Consider the following 23,346-nt stretch of genomic DNA (forward strand, 5'->3'; position numbering starts at 1 on the left):
CGAGCAAAATTCCAAACCTGGTCACCATGCTGATTAAGAAAAAAAAAGGTATCGGAATAATTAAAAAAAGAACAAACTCTCCAAGCAGACCAGAATTTGATTGGATTAAAAAAAGTGTATTGGATGTCCAATACAAAATAATAAACATGAAGTTATTTAAAAAACCATAGAATATACAGCAAATACTACAGAAAAGCAAAAAAATTGTACAGAAAGGTAGACATCTACAGCAGTCCTCAAAATTATTCTACATGAGAATCATAAAACAAGATACAGGTTTGGTTTTTTCCTCAAATGTCTCTGAGGGAAGCTGCCACTTAACAGCTTGACTATGACACTACAAGGATATACGATGTTCCAAATTTAAAATCACAGGATATGTAAGAAAACGTAGCATTAAAATGTGAAAAAAGTGCAATACAGATTGTACACTGAATTCAATAAATGTTTTTTTAGTTTAACCTTAAAAAACCAACTTTGAACAGTTGTTTTATCATTAAAAATATTCCCCCTCCCCAAATTCAATGACAATATTAACATTCATGGTGTTATACATAAGTAATATTCACAAAGAGCCTACCAGCTAAGAATACTGTGTACGATGGTATTTCTTTGGGTATAGGTAAAAAACAGGCAAAGGAAAACACATACCCCTCCTTTCAGGACAGGGTGTGTATTTTATTATTTAAATAGATATTCTGTAGCTTCTTTTGCCCTGAACTGTATTGATTAAAAGTCCAAACATCAATTATCCAGGTGGCCCATGGTGCTCCAATTAATTTGATTCCTCCCCCCCCCCCCCCAACAATAAATAAACCCAGCAAAATGTCCTAGAAATGACAACACCGAGAGTCCAGGAAAAGAAAGGAAAACTACAGCCCAAACCTCTGCTGCTCCCCAGCATGAGTCACTGGCTCTCCCTTCTCTTAGTGACAGGGACTGTGAAAATGGGCTCCGAGCTTTATCTGTAGTCACAGGGCTAAAAGAAAACAAATGAAGCAAAGTTCTCTCTTTTTTTTTTTTTTTTTTTTTTTTTTCAAATTTAAGCAGATGACAGTATTTCCCTTCAATGCTTCAACAGGTCCAGCCATCTAGCAGAAGCACTGCAGTACCCCGGGCCTGAAACGCCTGTCACCTGCGCACCCTCCATCGTTACCACTGAGCTCCCGAGATCACAAATCCGACTCCTCAGGAGGAACAGATTCTCCATCGGAATCATCAGTAAGTTTTGAGTTTCCTTTCGTCTTAAAAGTGAAACTGCACATGAGTTTGTTAGGCAGCTGGGTATATTTTTTTTTTCTTTAGTGACTAAAATACAGTCCCTCTTTTTATGCCACTCCTCCTCAGAGTATAGCAGAGCCAGGCAACCATACAAGGAGAAAACAAAACACCTTTTCCTTCTCCTCATACAGGAGTTCCCTTTTAACTTTCCTTCCTTTCTAGACAGGTATGTGAACAGCGTCTGAGTCACTAATACTGTTTTTCTTTTCAAATTGTTTCAAAAGTGTAAAAAAATACATTTTTGCCTTGCTTTATGTCTCTGAAGAATCCTCAAGTGAAGGATTCTTTAAATGGCCTGGGATAGAGAAATTGCACTGGGGCTGGACTTGCTGCGGAAGGATCCTGTGGACGTGTAGTGTTCTCAGAGGTATGCTATGGTATGGTGCTGATGAGAAGAGGTCCACAGTTCTCTGCTTCTGGGAGCTCCAGGTAGCTCAGACCTAAGCACCCCTAGCAGAGAAGTGTTGTGCGCTGCTGCCTGTACTAAGTTCTCCATGCTGAACGCGCGCTCAGTCTGCACTTCAAAGTTTCATGACGTGGTCTTTAAACTAACAACAACAAAACAGAGCACTTGCCAAAATAAGCTATAGTGTCATCTAAACACAAGGAACCCTACTTTACAGGAGGAATTGTTTTTTAATGTTTCTATATGAGACTCTCACCGCAATTCGGTAACCAGAGACACAGTATGCTGAAGTTACAAGGAAGGACGTTACAGAAGATGCTTTCATTTTCTTCAGTCTTTCAAGTCAATGTGGAAAGACAGGAAAACAACAATAATGAAACCTCCCACTGGATCCCCTCCCCTTCCCCATCTACTTTTCCCCACTCAAAATATTGAAACTGCACAAAAAGCGACAAACAAGCCTTTCAAATTACATTTCAATTCAAACAGACTGGTAATCTCACAGTGATGAGAGGAGAAAGTCAAGCTTTTAATAATTATAATATAAAAATAATAAAAAAAGCTTACAAATAGCAGTGCAGCATCCCAAAAGGCCATGGATTAACTGCCAGAAGGGGACGTAATTATACGTAGAATAAAAAACAAAAAAGAACAACCCACGCTGGCAATGAATTTTCATACACAATAGAACAAGCAGTCAAATGTCAGTCTAGGCTGTGGAAAACAACAGTTTCTCCTTTTTTTTTTTGATTACAATATTTTTTCCTTTTTATAAAAAAAGATAAAATAAAAACACAAATAAAATTGTACATAAATGCGAATGTCCAACACTGAAAAGGCAGGGCAGTCACACCACTGAGACAAAACCTGACCGGAAAAAAAACCCCCGCGAAGTCCACTATTTTTCCTTTTGTCTGGATGCTAGATTTCAGCCTGATATGTCCCATCCTGCATGGTCTCAGCAGGTAAATGGAATTCAACTTGGCAATGACTTCATTGCAGGACGATGACACGAACGGTCATCTCTTTTTGACCAGCTGTAGCACAAATGCACTGGTTGCTTCGTTTGCTTTCTGTGTATGCTCTCATGTGCTGTCCCTCTTTCTGTTTTTTCTTTTTGTTTTGTTTTTTGTTGTGGGTTTTTTTTTTTTTTCCTTTTCTTCCCTCTGTACAATTCCTTGTGTTCCAAGGCTGAGTCCCAAGACTTGTGAAACTGTCTGGAGTCATGTCCTGGTGAAGATGGTCATGCTGTAGTGATGGCATTAAGGTCTTTCATAAGTCCTTCCAGGTGGGCCATCTCTTTGGTCAGCTCATCTGGTTCATAATTCTGTGGGAGATGCAAAGAGTTATTGGCAAGGTGACCTGCTTTCTTTAAAGAGGGACAGAATAAGAAATAAGAAGAAATGGTCAATGATTCTGGTGTAGATTGTGATCCTGATACATGAATAAGCAGAAGCAGATTTATCAACAGTTACAGGAATTAATAACTTGAAACAACTCTATTTTAAGTGCAGATCTCTTTGCAATAGTGATTCATAGTTTCACTGATTTTTAAGACTGTGATCTTCATATCTGTTTTCCTCGTATCAACTCCTGCTTCAAGATAACAGCTTCCTTTGAACCAAAATAGATATTTTAGAAAAATCTTCCCAGCTTAATTGGAAAAAAAGGTCAAAGGAATCACTTCAGTAAAATTGTTCCGAGAATCATTATGCTTGCTAAAAATCATACTCCATTTTTAGATGCAATTGCCTAGCTTCATCTGTATTGCACTGAGAACAGAATTATGAAAGTTGTTCACGTATGTAGGTAGAAACCATGAACTAGTTCATCTCAAAACCTTTTCTAAGCTGACCAAGCCTTTCCCACTATAGTGTATTTTTCAGCCCCTTATGTTCTTGGAGTGTTTCTCCAAACCCTCTTTACTCTCTCCACATCGTTTTCACACAAGGCGAACCGGGCTGCACGTGGTATTCCAACACCAGCTCTGCTAATGCCAAATCAGAAGCAGCAGAACTCCTGGGTGATAGTTTCTGCTCTGTATATTTAAGGTCCATTATCTGAGCTTCTGGTTAAGATTCTAATATTAAAGCTACTGCTCAGCTAGCTGACCACATACCATAAAACTGGAGTCCTTCCCAGAGCAGAGCCCTCAACCCTGACTGTGATCTCACTTCCTTTGCTTCTAGATACAAACATTTTCTTTCACTTAAATAGAAATGAACACAGCAGGCACTTGCCAGGTTACCAAGCAATCTAGATCATACCAGAAAAGTCGTCTCTGTCCTGTGTCTAACGCATTATCTGCCAACTATTGACAATGATAAATAGGAGTGAGCTGGAAGTACTCAGACTCATTCCTACAGGCTCCCATAAACGCAGAATCAATTCAAATCATGATCTAATCCTAATTTTTAAAACTCATAATTTAACTAGTATTTAGTGTGCTGGGGTGACTTTATATTGTACTAATTTACTAATGAAAAAAATTTATTAATGGTCATATTTAAATATTACTAATTTGTTGATAAATAAACTAGTATGTATATTTTTGGTACCAACCGAAAAAAAAGACTGGAGTAGGAGTGACGACAAGACAGAAGGGCAAAAGCACACCAAATCAAGCATGCACACAGTTTCTAGACCATCGCATACAGAAATAAAATCAAGAGGGTGACAAAGGCAATGTGGTAAAAGGAAAGGACAATAAGGAAGCAAAACAAATATTAAAAATAAGCATTTCCTGTAGCAGTAATACAACAGCTAATACCATAACTTCTTGGTTTGCAATTTGAAAGGAAAACAGCTCTTCCAGTGCCTGACACCTCAAACACCCTCACTTCTTAAAAGCTGTTTCCAAAGAAGCCCAACAGTGATTGCATTTTTCCCCACAAGTCAGAACACTTTCATCTGGGTATCTAAAACCGTATTTGGGATGATGGCTTTAAACATTTTGGCATTAATGCTAAATTTTCCATTTGCAATGACACTGTGGATGCTCTGCAGCAGCACAGGAAGCGGCAGCTGCGTGACTTTAAGAGGATCCAGGCACAGTGTGCTTGCAAAACAGACAGAAATAAATGACATCTCAAAGCGAGCATGAACACAACATCTTAAGCTGTACAGAAGAGCAAATGGCACTGTTGGAGGCCTTCAGCATTGTGAATAAACATGCTCTTTACATCAAGATAAGCAGGCAAAAACCAGATGTGCAGGGCACTTCTACAGCGCCAGTACAGAAGCCTGCACATAGAGCCCAAGTCATAAACCAGAGCTCCATGAGGCACTACGTACTGTCAAGAAGGAAAAGACCAGTGCTAGAGATGGTATCTGTCTCTATTCCCCTCCTCTTGTCATTGCGACAGGCTAGCAGAAACCAGAAGCACTGAGCACGAGTCAAGAAAGGAAATCTCGGAGAGCATGACTCTATGTTCAGCTAATAGCCGCAGTTCAGCCAAAACATCGTCGAAAGCTTTACAGTTCGTGGACTGAGTGGGCCTTGTGGACTGGAATAGATGGAAGCACTGCATCTGTTCAGTGTTGTGTAATTAGGAATGAAGGTATGGTCTGAGGTAATTTTCGGATTTAGAAAGCACTACTAGCACTTGCAATTTAAGTGCTTATTCCCTGAATTTACTGCCTTGTGTAGAAGGTGTTTGCACCAGATTTTTTTACATGGATTGACAGGCAATGGCACTCGGTGGAAGTCAGAAGCCTCATTGTCCTCTACCCTTAGAACTAGTCTCAGTGCAGACATTACTGAAGTTTGCAAGTATCCTATAAAGAAATATTTACCACAGCTTGATAAGCACTGCCAAAGAAAGCCACTGGCAGTGTAAGAGTACCTACACTTTCCGAGTCCTCCAGCATCCTGGTGGTCTCCTGCACATCAGGGGCGCTGGGAACTACCACTGGCATAGGAGGTCGAGTTCTTCCTAAAGTCCCAATTGACGCAGTCTTCACCGAGTGAACTGGATGGTTAGGAGCTTAAAATAAATTGTTATATAGTTATGCCTCAGTTAATTAGTTCTTTTGCCTATTCAAAAAGCTCTTAAAAGTGGGAGAATAAAAAGGATTCTATTAGAGGAAAATGAACACTTCAAATTATGGAGTGCTGAATTTTAATTTTTGTCTAGTTTGCATACATAAAAGGGCCTTGACAATTATACCAACAAAATTCACTCCAGCCTCTGACTATTTCCTTTGATGTCCAATTCTACCCTCCGTCCTTTAAGAAGCTTCTCTCATTTTCTTCTTAAAATCTCCTTTTTCTCTTTTTGGCAAGTGTGTCTTCCCAGTTTTCCCCTGCTCACCTTGCTGAGTCAGTAACGGTGTGCTTGGCAATGCAGGGTCATAGGTGGAACCAGCTGGTGGAACTGCTGGCACCGCAAAACTCTTCAGCGGGTGGGAAGGGCGGACGTGTGCCGTAGGGAGGCTCTGAGCCAAATCCTCCTCTTGTGCATTAGCCAGGTAAGACCCTGTGGTGCTTTCAGGATCCTGGTGGTCAGCACACGTCTGGGACGAGGAAGCCGGCATGGTGTCCGTGCTCGGTGTGTTTCGAACAGATTCTACAACAGACAAAAAAAAAGTGGTTTATTTTCTGTATCAGAAATGTTCTCTGTGGTCAGATGGAAACAAAGCAGTAGTGACTGCAAGCACCTTTTCCAAGACTGCTGTTATAAGCTAAGAAGTGAATTCACAGATTAACTATCTGTGTAGCAAATAACACCAAGTCTGTTTAACTGTGCTGTTTTCCGGTGAATGACAACGGCTGTCTAATGACAAAATAAGCTTGAGAACTGAATGATTCCACAGGCACATGACCAAATCAACAGTTCTGCACTGAAACAGCTACATGTAATAAGACCTCAGATAAACAGCATGGAACACAGATCTTCATTCTCATTTTACCCTGGAGTATTTCAGTTTTGGCATTCTTAAGTAGGTATACATTAAGCATATATCACTGTAGTGCATACAGAAGAGCCAAATTTTTTTCTGAGATGGACTTGAAATCCCTTTACTTGCTGAAAGCTAAAATGAAATCACAGGCTTCGTCTGTTTGTCTGCAGCAGGCTCCACCCTGATCTAAGAGAACAATGAGATGGTATCTCAAATTTAGGGTATCGTGATCCTACTCAGACCACATGCAGGAAAAGATCTGGATTGTGAGAGCTGTCACGTCAGCAGCATAAACCAAACAAGGGAAACCTCTGCCTCTAACGTATCGTCTGCCTGTATATTTGCAGCCTCATGAATTGTTTTCATAAGGAAACAGGAAACAATGCTGTTGGCTGTGGCATCTTAATTAAAATGCAGATCTTCAACTAGAGAAGCTCAGAATTCAATTCATCTCGAGATTAACTAATGTCAGTTCTCAGTAGCAAAGTCTGGACTTTCGTCCTCTCTCAGTATTAAACACAACTGATTAGGAAAAAAGTTATCATATTAAGTAGCTCAAATGAGATTAATCTGACATTTCAGACTCCAGATCTGAAGACTTTCGAAGAAGGAATCCTCCTGTTAGAAGCTGTATATAAAACATCAAGCCTCCTTTTCCATCATCTCATATCTCAAGGATCATCATCTGATCTACAAAAGAAAATGTTCACAGAAAATCCAGCCTATCAAAGATTTTGTCTGTGCTTAAACCCCTCACTCTGCCTCTCGTGGAACACCACAACGGCGAGTGACCAAGTTAGGTCTGAGGCTTTGATTTCCACATGCCTCCGTCATTGTTCCACGACAAGCAAAATCTATCTGATCATTGATATCTCACCTGTGGAATTGGCCCTGTCTGAATGGGACATGGATGTGCCAATCGGCCACGGGTTGACCTGGTGATGGAGATAGCTGCGAGTTGGAGAAGCGAGGCTGCCGGAGTGGAAATGATGGTGAGGGTTATCGAGTGAATGGATGGGATGAGCACTAATCACAGCTGTGAATGAATACAAGACAGAAAAATGCTTAACATACAGACAAGCACGCACGTGTACTGAAATGCACCATATCCCTCCCTTCTCCCACAAAGCCACTGCGCAGGGGGGCCAACTGCTCAGCAATGTCACCAAGATGACATGCTTCAATGCCAATTTCTCAACTCTGCTCCAGCACTTTAGCTCCCTCCATGCCAAGACACAAAAATCCCTAAAAGAGGCAGAGTGCTTAATTTTCCTGTGCAGAAAGTGCATCTCTCTTGGCTGTGTCTTCCAAGAGCTTTCTGTTACGCTTGAGAAAAATGAAGTTCAGCTCCCTTTACAGCTTCCATGTATTTCACACTGTGCTATAAATATCAGATCTAATACAGGAGACATATGAGCTCAAACCCTAAAATAATTTCTGGCTGTCACTGAATTTCTTAACATTGTAACCAAACGTGGCATCTTTGGTTAATTAAATAATGCAAGACAAATAATAAGAGTAGGGCAAGACACCAAAGGCTCTATTCAGTCCCTCTGTGCAGACTTGGTAAAGCTCTGCTCCAACACACTCAACCCAAAAGCCTCCTTTTCTCCCCCTCCGTTTTTTTTTTAATCTTGCTGTTTTATTTTTCCTGTTTGAGAGACATGAATTTTATACTTAATGTAAATCATCCTTTGCCCTCAACCCTTTTGTGGTAACAGCAAAAGAAACTCTCACTACTCCCCAGCTGGGAGAAAAAACGTGCGCAGAATTTAGTGTTTATGATAGGCTAAAATACTGGATTGCTTCAAATCACCCAAAGGAAAGAGTCTCAACACAAAAACAGGAGAGAAATGCTACCACTAGCACCATAAAGGAAAAGATTTGGTTGTGGGGTTTTTTTAACCTTTTTTTGAAATGCTCAAGATGTGCTGCCTTTGAAAGTTACTTTCTAGGAATGACACAATGCACAAATCCATCATTATAATGGTGAGTTCTTGATTGCATGCAGTTTGAACTCGGGCTGACTAAAAAAATCTGAACCCTATGACTTCCTCATTTCCTGGCAAACTGCCTGTCAGCAGGACACGGTATGTGAACTGACCAGCGGAGGCAATATAGAGATTTTCAGCTATTGGTAATAAACAATTTCTCTCTCCCATTGAGTAACACCAACAGAAAGTCAACGCCATTATGAACTTCTTGTAAATAAAGAGTAACTAAACTCTAATACTGAGTAATCGGTACGTTCTAGATTTAAAAGTCCTGTGAGACAGCTGTCAAGGGGATGTGAATAGTCGGGTAGTCTCACTAAGCTTCAAGAAAGATTAAAATGCCACTCTGTCTTGCAGGGAAATGGTAAATGGAGGAATAACCCAGAAAGCTTGGAGATCAGAAATCCAGCAGAGACAGCAGTCATCAGAGACACCAGGAGTTCTCTTACGTGTCAGCAAGGTAGCAGTCATATAGATTTTAAGGCATAACATTTTGTAGGCATAAACATTTTAGTTACTTCTATTTGTAGAAACCCCTGGTCTACAACTGTATTTCAGCAAGCACTTCAATCACTATCAGATATAATGCATGTTAGCACAGAAGACTGCCAATAGGTTTTTGCAACAACAATAAAATACCTTGCAGATACACTACGCCTTTCAAGACACTTCCTAAAAACTTGGGGATGGGGAGAACACAATATCATAGCAGCTCTGAAACACCATCCGGAGCAGAATGTGGTGAGCAAGCAGGGAAAACCTGGTCCAGTGAAAAGCCATGTCCCCAGAAAGTCTACCCTGCCACTACGCCATCCAGCTTATACTGCTGGAAATGTTGCTAGGAATTTGCTGGGTGATCAGACCTAAATCACATATAGCTTTACAGGTCAGAAAGCAGTATGTTGTACACCAGCTCTTAATGAAGATCATGGCACACTGTTTAATTTCAAGGAAGAGGAAAGTTCAGATCAAGAACTGGCTAAAGAAAAATGTGGTGTGTTAAGAAAGAAATAGCCCTTGGCTTCCTAATATCCCTTCAGAATTTTTGTTTTCCAGCTGTTGAAGAAGGAACTAACTAGGCACACACCATTCCTGTTGCATTACCGTAAAATTGTACTAAAATTGAACATACTAAATTAGGATAATTTAGTATTTAAAAGGTGAATAATTAGATTTGAATGCTACAGTGGAGGGGGGGAAAAAAGCCTTAGGAAGGTATCTGCAGGCATAGACTTAAACGCACTAAATGGTCCTGCCTTCTGTGCTGCTTGCTGAGAAAGGGCCTCACGTACCAGTGTCAGCTTTCTGTGTAGTTTCTGCAAAAAGGTATCTAAAGACATTACATTAATGGTTCCGCTTACTATAAAACAGAAATGTACAGTTGGAAGCCCTCAGAGCTTTTGCAAACAGGTTAAAAAGTGAAACAAAGTCACAAAAGCAATCTCAAGCCCTAAGGCACCAGCAGACTTTAAATATCCTTCCTGACATTTAGTGCATCATGCTAAGCTGTCACCCCAAGCCAGCTGTGTCTGCGCCTGGTTCGTTCTTTCTGGGCAAGGCAGTATCTAACAAAGTGGGGGAAAACAGATAGGCTTTTAGAGTGAACACAGCAGGACTGGTATCAGAAAGGGATGTCACCGCTGGGTTTAGTGCTGCAAGGGAAAATCACATCCCCAACTGTATCTGCCAGCATTATCACAGCAGCTTGAATGCCATCAAAAGGCAGAACTGGAATATACAGAATCACAGAATCACAGAATAGTAGGGGTTGGAAGGGACCTCTGTGGGTCATCTAGTCCAACCCCCCTGCCGAAGCAGGGTCACCTACAGTAGGCTGCACAGGATCTTGTCCAGGCGGGTCTTGAATATCTCCAGAGAAGGAGACTCCACAACCTCCCTGGGCAGCCTGGGACAGTGCTCCGTCACCCTCAGAGGGAAGAAGTTCCTCCTCATGTTCAGACGGAACTTCCTGTGCCTCAGTTTGTGCCCATTGCCCCTTGTCCTGTCACTGGGCACCACTGAAAAGAGCTTGGCCCCATCCTCCTGACACCCACCCTGCAGATATTTGTAAGCATTTATAAGGTCCCCTCGCAGCCTTCTCTTCTTCAGGCTGAACAAGCCCAGTTCCCTCAACCTCTCCTCGTAGTGGAGATGCTCCAGTCCCCTCACCATCCTTGTAGCCCTCCGCTGGACTCTCTCCAGTAGCTCTTCATCCTTCTTGAACTGGGGAGCCCAGAACTGGACACAGTACTCCAGATGAGGCCTCACCAGGGCAGTGTAGAGGGGAAGGAGAACCTCCCTTGTCCTGCTGGCCACACTCTTCTTGATGCACCCCAGGATTCCATTGGCTTTCTTGGCAGCCAGGGCACACTGCTGGCTCATGGTTAACCTGTCGTCCACCAGGACACCCAGGTCCCTCTCCGCAGAGCTGCTCTCCAGCAGGTCCACCCCAAGCCTGTACTGGTGCATGAGGTTGCTCCTCCCCAGGTGCAGGACCCTGCACTTGCCCTTGTTGAACCTCATCAGGTTCCTCTCTGCCCAGCTTTCCAGCCTATCCAGGTCACGCTGAATGGCAGCACAGCCTTCTGGTGTATCTACCACACCTCCCAGTTTGGTGTCGTCAGCAAACTTGCTGAGGGTACATTCTAAATCTTCATCCAGGTCGTTGATGAAGAAGTTAAACAAGACCGGGCCCAGTACTGACCCCTGAGGGACACCACTTGTCACCAGCCTCCAACTAGACTCAGCGCCGCTGATGACAACCCTCTGAGTTCTGCCATTCAGCCAGTTCTCTATCCACTTCACCGACCACTCATCCAGCCCACACTTCCTCAGCTTCCCTAGGAGGATATCATGGGAGACTGTGTCGAAAGCCTTGCTGAAGTCAAGGTAGATAACATCCACGGCTCTCCCTTCGTCTACCCAGCCAGTCATGTCATCGTAGAAAGCTATCAGATTGGTCAGGCATGATTTCCCCTTGGTGAATCCATGCTGACTACTCCTGATAACCTTCTTTTCTTCCACTTGCTTCATGATGGCCTCCAGGATAAGCTGCTCCATCACCTTTCCCGGGATGGAGGTGAGGCTGACCGGCCTGTAGTTCCCGGGGTCCTCCTTCTTGCCTTTTTTGAAGATTGGAGTGACATTGGCCTTTCTCCAGTCCTCGGGCACCTCTCCTGTCCTCCAGGACCTCTCAAAGACGATGGAGAGTGGCTCAGCAATGACATCCGCCAGCTCCCTCAGCACTCGTGGGTGCATTCCATCGGGGCCCATGGATTTGTGGACATCCAGATCACTTAAGCGATCCCTCACACAGTCCTCCTCGACCAAGGGAAAGTCGTCCTCTTTGTAGGCTTCTTCTCTTACCTCCGGGGCCTGGGATTCCTGAGGGCCAGTCTTAGCACTGAAGACTGAAGCAAAGAAGGCATTCAGTAGCTCTGCCTGCTCTGCATCGTCCGTCACCAGGACACCCGCCTCATTCAGCAGCGGCCCCACGTTGTCCCTAGCCTTCCTTTTGCTGCTGATGTAGTTGAAGAAGCCCTTCTTGTTGTTTTTGACATCCCTTGCCAGCTTCAATTCCAGGTGGGCCTTGGCCTTCCTCGTCGCATCCCTGCATGCTCTCACCACGTTTCTGTACTCTTCCCAAGTGGCCTGTCCCTCTTTCCACATTCCATGCACCTTTCTCTTCTGCCTGATCTCCGCTAGAAGCTCCTTGTTTAACCATGCAGGTCTCCTGCCTCCTTTGCTAAATTTCTTTCTCAGGGGGATGCATTGCTCCTGTGCATGGAAGAAGTGTTGTTTAAAAAGCGACCAGCACTCATGGACCCCCCTGCCTTCGAGAGCCCTGGCCCACGGGATTCCTCCAAGTAGCTCCTTGAAGAGGGCAAAGTCAGCCCTCCTGAGGTCCAGGGTTTTGATCCTGCTTATCGCCCTGCTTCCTCCATGCAGGATCCTGAACTCGACCATTTCATGGTCACTGCAGCCGAGTCTACCTCCAACCTTCACGTCCTCCACCAGTCCCTCCTTGTTTGTTAACACAAGGTCCAGCAGCGCGCCTTTCCTTGTTGGTTCCTCCACCACTTGCATCAGAAAGTTATCATCGATGCTCTGTAGGAACCTCCTGGATTGCACCTGCCTAGCTGTATGGTCTTCCCAGCTGATGTCAGGGTGGTTGAAGTCCCCCATGAGAACCAGGGCCTGTGACTGTGAGGCTGCTTGCAGCTGCCTGTAGAAGGCCTCATCAACCTCCTCCTCCTGCTCAGGTGGCCTGTAGTATACACCCACCGTAATGTCACCCTTATGAGCCTGTCCCTTAATTCTAACCCACAAGCTTTCAACTCCTTCTTCACCTGCCCCCAGGCCAAGCTCAATGCATTCCAGTTGCTCCCTCACATACAGAGCAACTCCCCCACCTCTCCTTGTTGGTCTGTCTTTCCTAAAGTGTCTGTAGCCATCTATGACAGCATGCCAGTCATGCGAGTTGTCCCACCACGTTTCTGTGATGGCGACCAAGTCGTAGCCGTCCTGCTGTATAACGGCTTCCAGCTCCTCCTGTTTATTGCCCATGCTACGTGCATTGGTGTAAACACACTTGAGCTGGGCTGTCAATCTCACCCCTGGCCTTGGCACTCCAAGCCTAGGCTCATCCCTAGTGAGCTGGGCAATATCCCCTTCCCCCTTCGAACCTAGTTTAAAGCCCTCTCAATGAGCCCCGCCAGCTCGTGGCCAAGAATTCTTTTCCCCCTTTGTGATAGCTGAGCTCCACCTGTCGCCAGCAGGCCCGGTGCTGTGTACACCTCCCCATGATCAAAGAAGCCAAAATTTGACTGATGGCACCAGTCCCTGAGCCACCTGTTAACCAGGTGAGTTTTCCTGCCCCTTTCAGTGCTGTCCCCTGCCACTGATGGGATGGAGGAAAACACCACCTGCGCCCCTGATCCCTCAACCAGTCGCCCCAGTGCCCTGAAGTCCCTTTTGATGGCCTTGGGACTTCTTTCTGCTACCTCGTCCCCGCCAACCTGCATTACCAAGAGGGGGTAGTAATCAGAAGGCCGCACCAGACCAGGGAGTTTCTTAGCAACATCCCTAACCTGGGCCCCAGGGAGGCAGCAGACTTCCCTGTGGGATGGGTCCGGTCGGCAGATCAGGCCCTCTGTTCCCCTCAGAAGGGAATCGCCTATGACAATGACCCTCCTTTTTTTCTTAGTTGAGGCAGTTGTAATACGTGGGGCTGTCTGACTCGTTCTAGGCAACCCCCTGGAGGGAGCCTCACCTTCACCCACATCCTCTGTGGCCGGTCCCTCACATTCCAGAGCCCCATATCTGTTGCTTAAGGGCAACTGGGCATGTGAGGGAGGCCGGGGGGAAATTCGCTTGCCACCCCGAGCAGGGACCCGTTTCCATTCCCCCCCATCTCTTAGGCCCCCTCTTTCTGCTCGGTGGCAAGAGGGTAGGGGGTTCTCTGCTTTCTGTGGAGCCGCCTCCTGCTGCCTCTGCCTCAGGGAGGGCAGGGTGCGGCTCCACCAGTCGATCTCCCTCTCACACTCCCGGATGCTCCTCAGCCTCTCCACTTCCTCCTTCAGCTCTGCCACCAGGCTGAGCAGGTCATTCACCTGCTCGCACCGAACACAGCCGTTGTCTCTGCTGTCCGCCGGTACGAGCGCCAGGCTCAGGCACTCCCTGCAGCCAGAGACCTGGACACCCGCGTTCTTGCGTGGGGCCTCCGTCTGGGTCCCCACACTCCTTCGAGCAACACCTTTACCACGGGTGGAAACCATGGCTAGAGTATCTCCTGGAAGAGCGATGCCCACTACTTGAGTTGCCAGAAGAGGCGGCTGCACCCTGCCTGTCGCCTTCCCCGCTCGCCCTGCCCGCGCGAACTGCTGCGCCGCCTCTGTTTGCCGGCTCTGGTCGCCCGCGCTCCTGGTCGCTCGCGCTCCCTGGGGGCTGCTCTTATCCCTGAGGGGGTTTGGCCGCTGTCACACTCGACTCCGCCCCCGCTGAGTCAGAGCTGCTGCTCGTTGGCACTTCCCGCTTTCCCGCTGAGGGGGGGGGGCTGGGGTCTCCTCCCTCTCTCGGCGCTTTTTGCCGCCTCGCCGCTGCGGTTTTGCCACCGGAGAAAGGGTCCCTCGGCGCGAGCCTCTGCTCCAGAACCCTTCACCTTCAGTAGCTTCGCCGAAATACAGCCTCCCTAAAATACCTATCACCACGGCACCACCCATGCCAGCTGTGCATCTTTTCATCCCACGTGGGACTGATCCTGTAAACTGCTGAGTGTCCTTCTCACTAACACGGTAGGAGGGGTACTTTGCTACACTGTTGCCATGGAGCACACTTCAGCAGGGGCTCCTACATGAGTTTATCTTGTGTATCCCATGCTGTACACAACTTGGGAGAAAAAACACACAGGGAAGCGCTGGGGAAGACTTATTGCAGTCTGAATTTGTTACGGGGTCACACAAGTCCAAATTCATCATGTTCGAGCAGCTGGCACGGGACAGGGAATCATAAGAATCCGAGAGCTGCATTGTTAGACACCAGTATTTGACAGCAAACAAACTTCTAAAAAAACTTATTGGAGTAAAGTTGATTAGTGTAAAACTGTAGCCTCCATTCATCCCTCATACAGGTGAAACTGGGAAAAAACAAGAGCATCAGACTATTTATTTTAAAACCAAGAAAAAAAGATACTACTTGTAAAAAGGTTGTAAAACAAGCAAGCAGTCAAAAATTCACAAACTGAGCTAACTGGGTCATCAGGACACTGGAAAAAGCATGTGGGGACCAAGAAACCCAAGCACTCACTTCAGGTAAAGAAAGCAAAAAGTTAGAAAGTTGAAACACGGTGGACTGGCCTGAAATCACTGCATAAAACAGAAGATGTGGTAGCAATTATTGGGCTACAGGGCTGAACATGAACATCGTGCTCAGGAAAGTCCAAAGCCCAGCCCAGATGAGCATTGTGGAATTCTGCCTCACAGGTCTGCCACCGCCTGTTCACTGTTGCACTTTTTACTCATGTTCTCAAGTCAGAGTTTCAGTCTCGTTGTTTAGAGGTTTAGCCAAGACCCTTTCTATCTCAGAGTCATCATTTGAAAACTAGATATGTTGTTTAATTCTTAAAATATTTCATAATAATAAAAATGCATTTCTACTGCCTCAAAATCTCAGTTCAGCACTTTTGCTCAAAATCATCATTAACTGATAGGGAAATACATAGGTAAGAAGTAGCAAACCAGACATCCTCCTCATTTAAGAGTCTGCTCTGCCAGATTCACAGAAACTCAGCCCTTCTCAGTGGTCCATCCACGTTCTAATAAGTCAGTATAACAGACACACTGTGGAGCAAAACTGCTATACATATTTTGGTACCCCTTCCAAAAGACGAGCAGTGTTACTCCTTCAGAGCCATTTCTTCTGCTTGGTAAATCAGGGGACTAGCTCACAAGCGGGGATGTCTTGCACTGAGACATGTGGTGATCTGTTGCCCCAGCTCTCTATCTAATTCTCTCGTGCTGGACGAGCAGCTGAGTTGTTTCTGAAGCTGCTCCTGAGCCACTATTCACATTTTAGCATAAATCCATACCGATTTTGGTCTGCTGCAGGAAGGTGGACTGTAAACCGCAGCTGGTCAAGAACGGCTTCACAAATACCTGTCTGTGCAGCGGGGACAGCAGTTACATTTAATGTTTCAGTGTAAGAGTACAACCTCTGCAGATACGGGTAAACATGGTCATCTAGAAAAGAGTAATCCTCGCTCTTGTAAAAGTAAATCCTGCTTCACTAATCTCAGCGTTTCACAACAGTAAATACATCAGTAACAGGAACCAGCGTATATAATACAGCTAAGTTTTCAAAAAGGCTCTGATGGCTCCACTCCAAAGTTAAAACATTAAGCTGCTGCTGAGGGAAAGCTCTTTCATGGACTGCAAGCCAAGGGAGGGGCCTGATGATCAATTTTCAAGGCAGAGGAGCATGTAAGCAGGAGATTCCCCTGGTATCAGTGCTGGGACTGTTTTTAATCAATTATCTTTCTCAGTGACCAAGACATGGAGACAATCAGAGAAGTCTTCAAGTTTGTCCATCATATTAAGGTTTTCGGTGTAGTCAAATGCTATTCCGATGGCCAGGAACTCCAAAGGGCCTCACAAGACGGAACAAGTAGGCAAACAGACAGCAGGTAAACTTTAGCATCGCTTCAATGTACAGTAATATACCAAGGGAAAAATAACCCAAACAATTCTTACATGATGCTGAACTCAGAGCTGGCAGTGACAATTCAGCAAAAAGCTTTTTTGGGGGGGATACGGCTGACTGATCTCTGATATCATTAGCTCAATGTGTAAGGCAGCCGCAGTAGCCAACAGACTGCAGTGCTCCTTTCAGCACGGAAGGTACTGAGAACAAGGCAGAGGACACTGTTTCCTGCTCTGTAAGACCCTGGTGGTACTGCGTGCAGCTCTGGCCTCTCTGCATCTCCAGAAGGATGTAGTAAAGTTAGAGAAGGTTCTGAGAACAGCAACTAAAGTGATAAAGGTGATGGGGTAGCTGCTTTGCAAGGGGAGGCTAAAAAGGCTACAACCATTTGGTCTGAGGAGGAGAACAAACTCTCTACAATTCCTACGTAACAGCTGGATACTGGCAGAGTACAAAGGGAACAGACTATGAAAAGCAGCCAGGCTCCTGGGCTCTGCCTAAGAAGGGAGAAGGCTCCCTAAGCTGCCACTGCTGGAGCCTGGCGCAGACAGCCTGCTGGACACTTTCCTAACTCTTCCCCACGTTTGCAGCATGCCTCCTGCTTGCTCAAATACACCTGTCCAGTTTTTCCTTTTAACTTGATCTAACCCTGCCTCCATGACAAGGGATTCGGGATGCCTCCTCTATCCACTGCAGATATGACAGAATTATGTAGAAGCAAGCAGGAAGGCCATACATGTGTGCGTGCGCCCGTGCATACAGTATTAATGTGGCTTGTTTGGGTGCTCCCAGTTTCAAGCCAGCTGGTAGGTGGGCTGTTGACTTACGCTGAGGTGGTTGAGAATCAAATGGCATCATCATCTTGGGCCTCATCCCCCTTCTTCCTGCCAGTGTGGACATGCTATCCTCTGACTCATGCCCTGAAGGAAAAATACTGCAGGTTATTTACCATTGCAGCGAGACTTCTGTGATACTGTCCTGGCTGATTTCAATCCTCCTCTCTTTATTTCTGGGCTGTCCTGTTTGTAAGTAGTTCTGTGACTCATAATTGATAAAAACAGCTCTTTCATCCTTCACTGGAAGGTGAAAAAGAGGACAGTTAGGGTAAAGATTATTGGGCACTGGAGAAACTCTCCCAGCCATAATGCAAACTCAAAGCTCTGGCAGTGCAGCTGTGGGCAGTGAGTGGCAGCACAGTCACACACATGGGTAAGATGTGCTGGATTAACAAGATAACCACTCACCGAGTGAAAACTCACCCATGCCTCAAGAGCTGGTTACAGCACCAAAACCTGATTGTGTGTTTGATGAAACACTTGTTAGATGATCTTCTGATTCCTAACCAGTATTTACCACGGGAAATTCACGATTTAACTCTTGGGCACTCAATTTTCTCACTAAAACATGTGATCCATCCTTTTCAGAGAGTCTTATAATCTAGGCACAAAACCAAGTCACTACTTGGAAAATAAGAACAAAAAAGATATGCGTAACTGAATAATATGACAACAAAGTGACTGCACCAGATACAATAATTCATTTTAAACATCATGGTCAAAGTACTTGTTGATAGCTCACCTCTGTAGGAATTCCGCCTTTGATGGATATTGCTGTCCACGGAATTATCAACTGGGGTAATGTCTTGGGAGTTGCGAGGGATTGGGGTATCTGTCATGATTGGATTGGGATCTGGAGATTTATCTATGGGTTTTAGCTCCAGTCTTTCATGATGGATCCAGAGGTCAGGAGGCTTGACATCTTTGGAGTTTCCTTTGTACTTATGGGACCCATTCACTGATTTGCAGGCAGCTCGTTTCCTTGGGAAGGAAAACAAATGAAATGGTCTTAGCTTCCTTTCACTTGTTTCAAAAAGCAAATTTTCACTGAGATTTCCTTCAGATCTTGTCTCCAGCTGGGCAAAGGCTACCCACTGGGCAGGAAGCTTTGAGTTTTACGTATAAGCACATCTGACATCTCAAAGCATATTCTGCAACACTGCTGCCATGAAATTTGTCTCAAATGCTACCATATGCTGCAGAACTGTGCTCTACAGTCTAAGCTTTCATTAACAAAAATTAAGTTTCCAGCACTTATGGTTATTACGAGAATATTCTAAACATGAAGTGTAGTACATATATCACGCTGTGCTGATACTCCGGGGCTTTACAACCAACCTCAAACAATAGCTGTAGGAGGAGTGTGCAAATAGCCATTTATGCCAATAAGATGGTTAACTCTACAGACTAATGACAAGAACGTTCATTTCACCACTCCTCAGGTCAGACACATCTAACTGATGTGCTTTTTTGTCGCTGTTGACTAGCAGCAGCAGCAAACCACGAAGAGTGCTTGCGAGGCAGACATCTGACATGACGGAATTTTGGAAAAGTAGAGTTCCACACGCACTCCTCACTTCGGACCCTGGCAATGATGGAGGAAGGTGTCCCTTCTGGGTAGCACACTTGCTAGAAATGGCTAAGATATGGCTAAATAAAATTTTGAAAATGTCAGTGAACGGAGCCTCTCATGTAGGTGAGATGCAGCCAGACATGCTGCTGGCACCCTGCTTTGAGCACTGCAGCTGAGCAAGTAGAACAGATCAGAAGGTTATTCACTGGTGGTGGGCTGCTGCACGTAAGAGAGGTGGCATTTAGAAACTGAGAAAACAAACGCAGGATTTCGCAGGGTTATTTCTGCTCTTTGAAAACAAAATATGTCTCTTGGGCAGAGGCCCATGAATCCCAAGCACATCTGCCAGCTGCTAGACCATCACTCATACACCCTTGCTCTTCTCTCCTGAGGAACTTGCAGTTTTGCAGGATGGTTTAACTTCAGCAAAGCAAGTGGAGATTATCTTCTAGGCCTGGCTTTGAATCGCTTTCTTTTTACACAGCAGAGTCTTTTCAAACTTTAAAAAAAGCTTTCAGCTCTGTTCAGTTCATTCAAAGAACTTGAGGAAACAACCTTCAGGAGCCTATGAACAGAAGCATCGCTGCTGTAGTCTTAATCCAGATCCTCTAAATGAGGGAAGAATTGAGATGCATAGCTATATTTACGGCTTTGGAGCACTTTTCTAAGCAGTCCTCTACCAGGTTCAGATTCCACTCCAGTAACCTATCTAAAAATTGGGTATTACCATGCACAGCTTGTAAACCTACTCCACACCGTGAAGTACATGCTAAGAACAGAAATGAGAATCTGCTTGAGCTGTTGAGCTCACACAGCTCAAAACAGATGTATCAGCTCGAGTTTGGAAACAGAACAGCCAGGCCTGCATGCTGCTCTGCTCAAATTAACTCTGCCTCTGACCCTGGTGCAAAGCGAGAGACGTTAGCTCTCAGACGACCATGTAAACTTCCAGCAAGACATTCACATCAGAAAATGCTGCGGGTACCGCAAACACACAGAGCTGATTTTAAAATTTTAAAAAAGCAATGCCAGATAATCCCAGTATTTTAAACAATAATGTCTCCTCAGAGAGGGGCAAGTGTAGGTATACATGAAAGCATTGCCCCAGCGTGCCTGTGAACTCTTGATGGTTTGTAAACTCTGAAACACTGATTAGGAAAAGCAGAACATCATCATCATCATCATCACATGCACAATAACTTAGCTGTATTGACGCATGTTATCTTCTGAACACAAAAATTTAAACTGCGTTACTGATCTGTTGTCGGAGCAGAATTTCTACAGCCCGTAAGACTTAAAAGTGATAAACTCTAAAGCACCATAAAGAAAAGATTAAATAATAGAATTAAGTGAGGAAGGTAGAACAAGGCAAAGTGCCACCCGGCCATCTTACTTTTTTTGGTGAGAAGTTGTACGACGAGTGCAGAAGACGGCGACTATCACCACTATCACAATGGTGATCACTCCAACAGATACTATGATTACAAGGAGCATGTTGCTGTCCAAGGGAGAAGTAGGACTTCCGTGGGGACTGTTACTGCCTGGAAGAGTTTGAGTTGGGAGAAAGGGGTTATGTATTACACAGTCTGCTTGGAAAAGATCCCCATCCAAAGCAAGCAGTGCCCGTCAAAGGCTGCTAGAATCATACAGATTAGCACAACAAGAAAGATGGTTTGTCTGCTAGGATTTCAGGTGAAGTGCTTGCTTTTTTTCCTTTGCCATTTGCCAATTGTGTTTTTGTACAGTTGTTAAATCTATAAGGTGCTTTACAGATCCATTTCCAACTAACAGCCTATAAAAATATGTGTTCACCCTACTCAAATAGTTATCATAAAAAAATGCAGTAGATTAAGAGTCTAAGGAGAGTTAACCTGGGACCTTGCCAAAAGTATAGCACTACAGGCATTCCCCTGGACCCAATAATCACATGGATCGGCATCAGTATTCTACAGTGGTCACTGTCCTCTGAAAGAAAACACATTTTATGTGACACTAATAAGTGTTACCTTAGGGGAAGCCTTCCTCAATGCACAGTGCTAATAAGAAGAAGGAGTTAAGATTGTTTTTTTCCTTCACGGTATGTTCTTACTGAATTAATTTTACATTTGTGCACTACACCAGTCATTTAAAAGTAAACTGGGAACAAGATCTGCTTATCAAGACTGGAATGTAAATGCATGGGAAGATACTTTTTACATATAGCCCACACTATAGTAGGCAAGAACACTACGACAGAAGTATAATACAATTCCTTGAAGGGGGAACAACTATCAGCATAAAGAAAGTAAAGTTCCCGGAACAGATGTAATCAGGGTTGTAAGCAGCTTACTATTTTCAGCAGGATATAGCATCACCCGGTGCAACACCAAAAGACCCCGTGTTTAAGTTGAAAAGCTTTATAATGACACTTACCACCAAGCGGTGGTTTGTAATCTGGTCCTATGTCCACTGGGCGGCTTCCTTTCCCTGCAGATCCTGAAGCTGGAAAGGTCACATATGTGGTTATTTCATATACGTATTTACACGTACACATAAATACAGACTGCAGCATTTCTTAGCTAGCTCTTCAGAGCTCTCAACCTCTGTGAGCATTGCTTTTCTCCTCTTCTCTCCCCTACAACATGATTTGGCTTTGAACAGCAACTGTGGTTTTCTGAGAACTGCTTCTTCAAAAGAGCTATTTAATCCTGCGTTTCTGTTTTCCTACGTAAGCTTAGGAGCCTATACTGGTATTCATTTTTAAACATGTAATTAAAATTATTTGCAGTAATACATAGGTATATATCGATGCAAATAGCTTTGCCACACTTATACAGAGAGTTAATCAGCTTGAAACTGTAATTATACAGGTTTCTTTTCCTAATAATTACAGTAAGTGGGGAAGACTGGAAGTAAGTGGAGGATCAAAAGCCCAGTAAACGTAATATGAAGTCCCTGCCTATCCATAAAAACTCGTTTTCAACTTCTCCCCATTCTTTTCTGTTTGTTTCACCTTTGCCACAAGTGACAATGAAGCATCACAAAAACGTGTTTTTTTGGGAAACCTGGGAAAACAAATTAATTAGTTGCAAGCCATTACGTTTATGGGATGACAACAGCAGTAAACGTATCTGTACATTAGTTATTACAAACGGAGGCAAATTACACAGCCCCTCCAGAACCTGAGCTACTGCTAGTGGGCTCCTGGGTGCTAAACGCAAGAGCTGACCTCCCAGCTGCAATGTCGTCCTCTTTCTACTCTAACAAGTACTTCCCCTTGCATAATTCAGGTGTAATTTAGATCACTCGCTGCTGCAGCAAGACACACGAAGTCACAAGTTCACCTCTAATGTTAAGACCTCCCCTGAGCTAGCAGAGTGCTTCCCGCAGATGGAGATATACAAAAGCCTCATTCCTTCCCTTCTGTGTTTTCATTAAAACGCACTAATGCAATATTACCATGAATGATAAAAATACTGTTATAGGGAAGACACAGAACAAGATGCAAAAGACAACATTCCTCCTGTTACAGGAATTCATAATACTTTGCACACTTTTACACTGTTCTGCACAAAACCCCAAACCACAAAAAAACTCCAGAAGTCCATAAATACAGCAGTTTGACAATCATAAGAAGGATTTTTCTCCATTAAAAATCCACTCTAATCAAGAAGCAGTAAGTGTTAAAGGACGTGTAGCAAATGGGAATTGTGAACCTAAAGTCAAAGCCTGTAAATTAGTCACTGTGAAATAAAGACAACTGGTAAGAAGAGCCAAAGGTACCAGCAGGAATACTGATTGAGCCCCGAGAAGGACACGAAGAATGGATGCTACAGGTAGACATGAGGAGCTAGGTATAGTCTAAAATAATGGAAAAGACGTACCGCAGAACAAATCTATAATGAAAAAGACATATTGCACCTGTCAGTCTAGAGAGGACACTGCATTCAGTGAAAACGTGCTCTCTTTTTGAAGTACTGGGCTAATAATTTTGCAGTAGCAATGAAATTATTTAACAGAATTTTAAACAGCTTGTATTTCATAGATTTACATCTGTATGACCAGGTAACTTGCACTGAAAAGATGTGAAAAAACCCCCTAGATGAAGAAATCCTGGAGCACCAGAGAAGTTGCAGGAGAAGGGGGGGAATAAAAATAACTGACAATATTTTAAAAGAA

General features: G+C 44.3%; 1 protein-coding gene across 10 annotated transcripts in view; it reads right to left on the reverse strand.

The window, feature by feature from the left end:
- Positions 1 to 2,752: 2,752 nt before the first annotated feature.
- The window catches only part of NEO1 (neogenin 1), a 239,229-nt gene continuing 218,635 nt past the window's right edge, over positions 2,753 to 23,346 (reverse strand). For 7 of the 10 annotated variants that reach the window (XM_075431268.1, XM_075431267.1, XM_075431266.1 and 4 more), the window contains 8 exons: positions 21,601 to 21,669; positions 20,582 to 20,729; positions 18,358 to 18,596; positions 17,607 to 17,699; positions 7,467 to 7,625; positions 6,001 to 6,255; positions 5,537 to 5,673; positions 2,753 to 3,014 (listed from right to left, as the gene is read on the reverse strand). In XM_075431268.1, the coding sequence (XP_075287383.1) occupies positions 2,931 to 3,014; positions 5,537 to 5,673; positions 6,001 to 6,255; positions 7,467 to 7,625; positions 17,607 to 17,699; positions 18,358 to 18,596; positions 20,582 to 20,729; positions 21,601 to 21,669 (1,184 nt within the window). In that variant the 3' untranslated portion in view covers positions 2,753 to 2,930. The remainder of the gene's footprint in view (positions 3,015 to 5,536; positions 5,674 to 6,000; positions 6,256 to 7,466; positions 7,626 to 17,606; positions 17,700 to 18,357; positions 18,597 to 20,581; positions 20,730 to 21,600; positions 21,670 to 23,346) is intronic. The other 3 variants (XM_075431271.1, XM_075431269.1, XM_075431272.1) reach the window with 2 other exon arrangements.

Source organism: Opisthocomus hoazin, chromosome 10 (genome assembly GCF_030867145.1).
Source record: "Opisthocomus hoazin isolate bOpiHoa1 chromosome 10, bOpiHoa1.hap1, whole genome shotgun sequence".
Lineage (NCBI taxonomy): Eukaryota > Metazoa > Chordata > Aves > Opisthocomiformes > Opisthocomidae > Opisthocomus > Opisthocomus hoazin.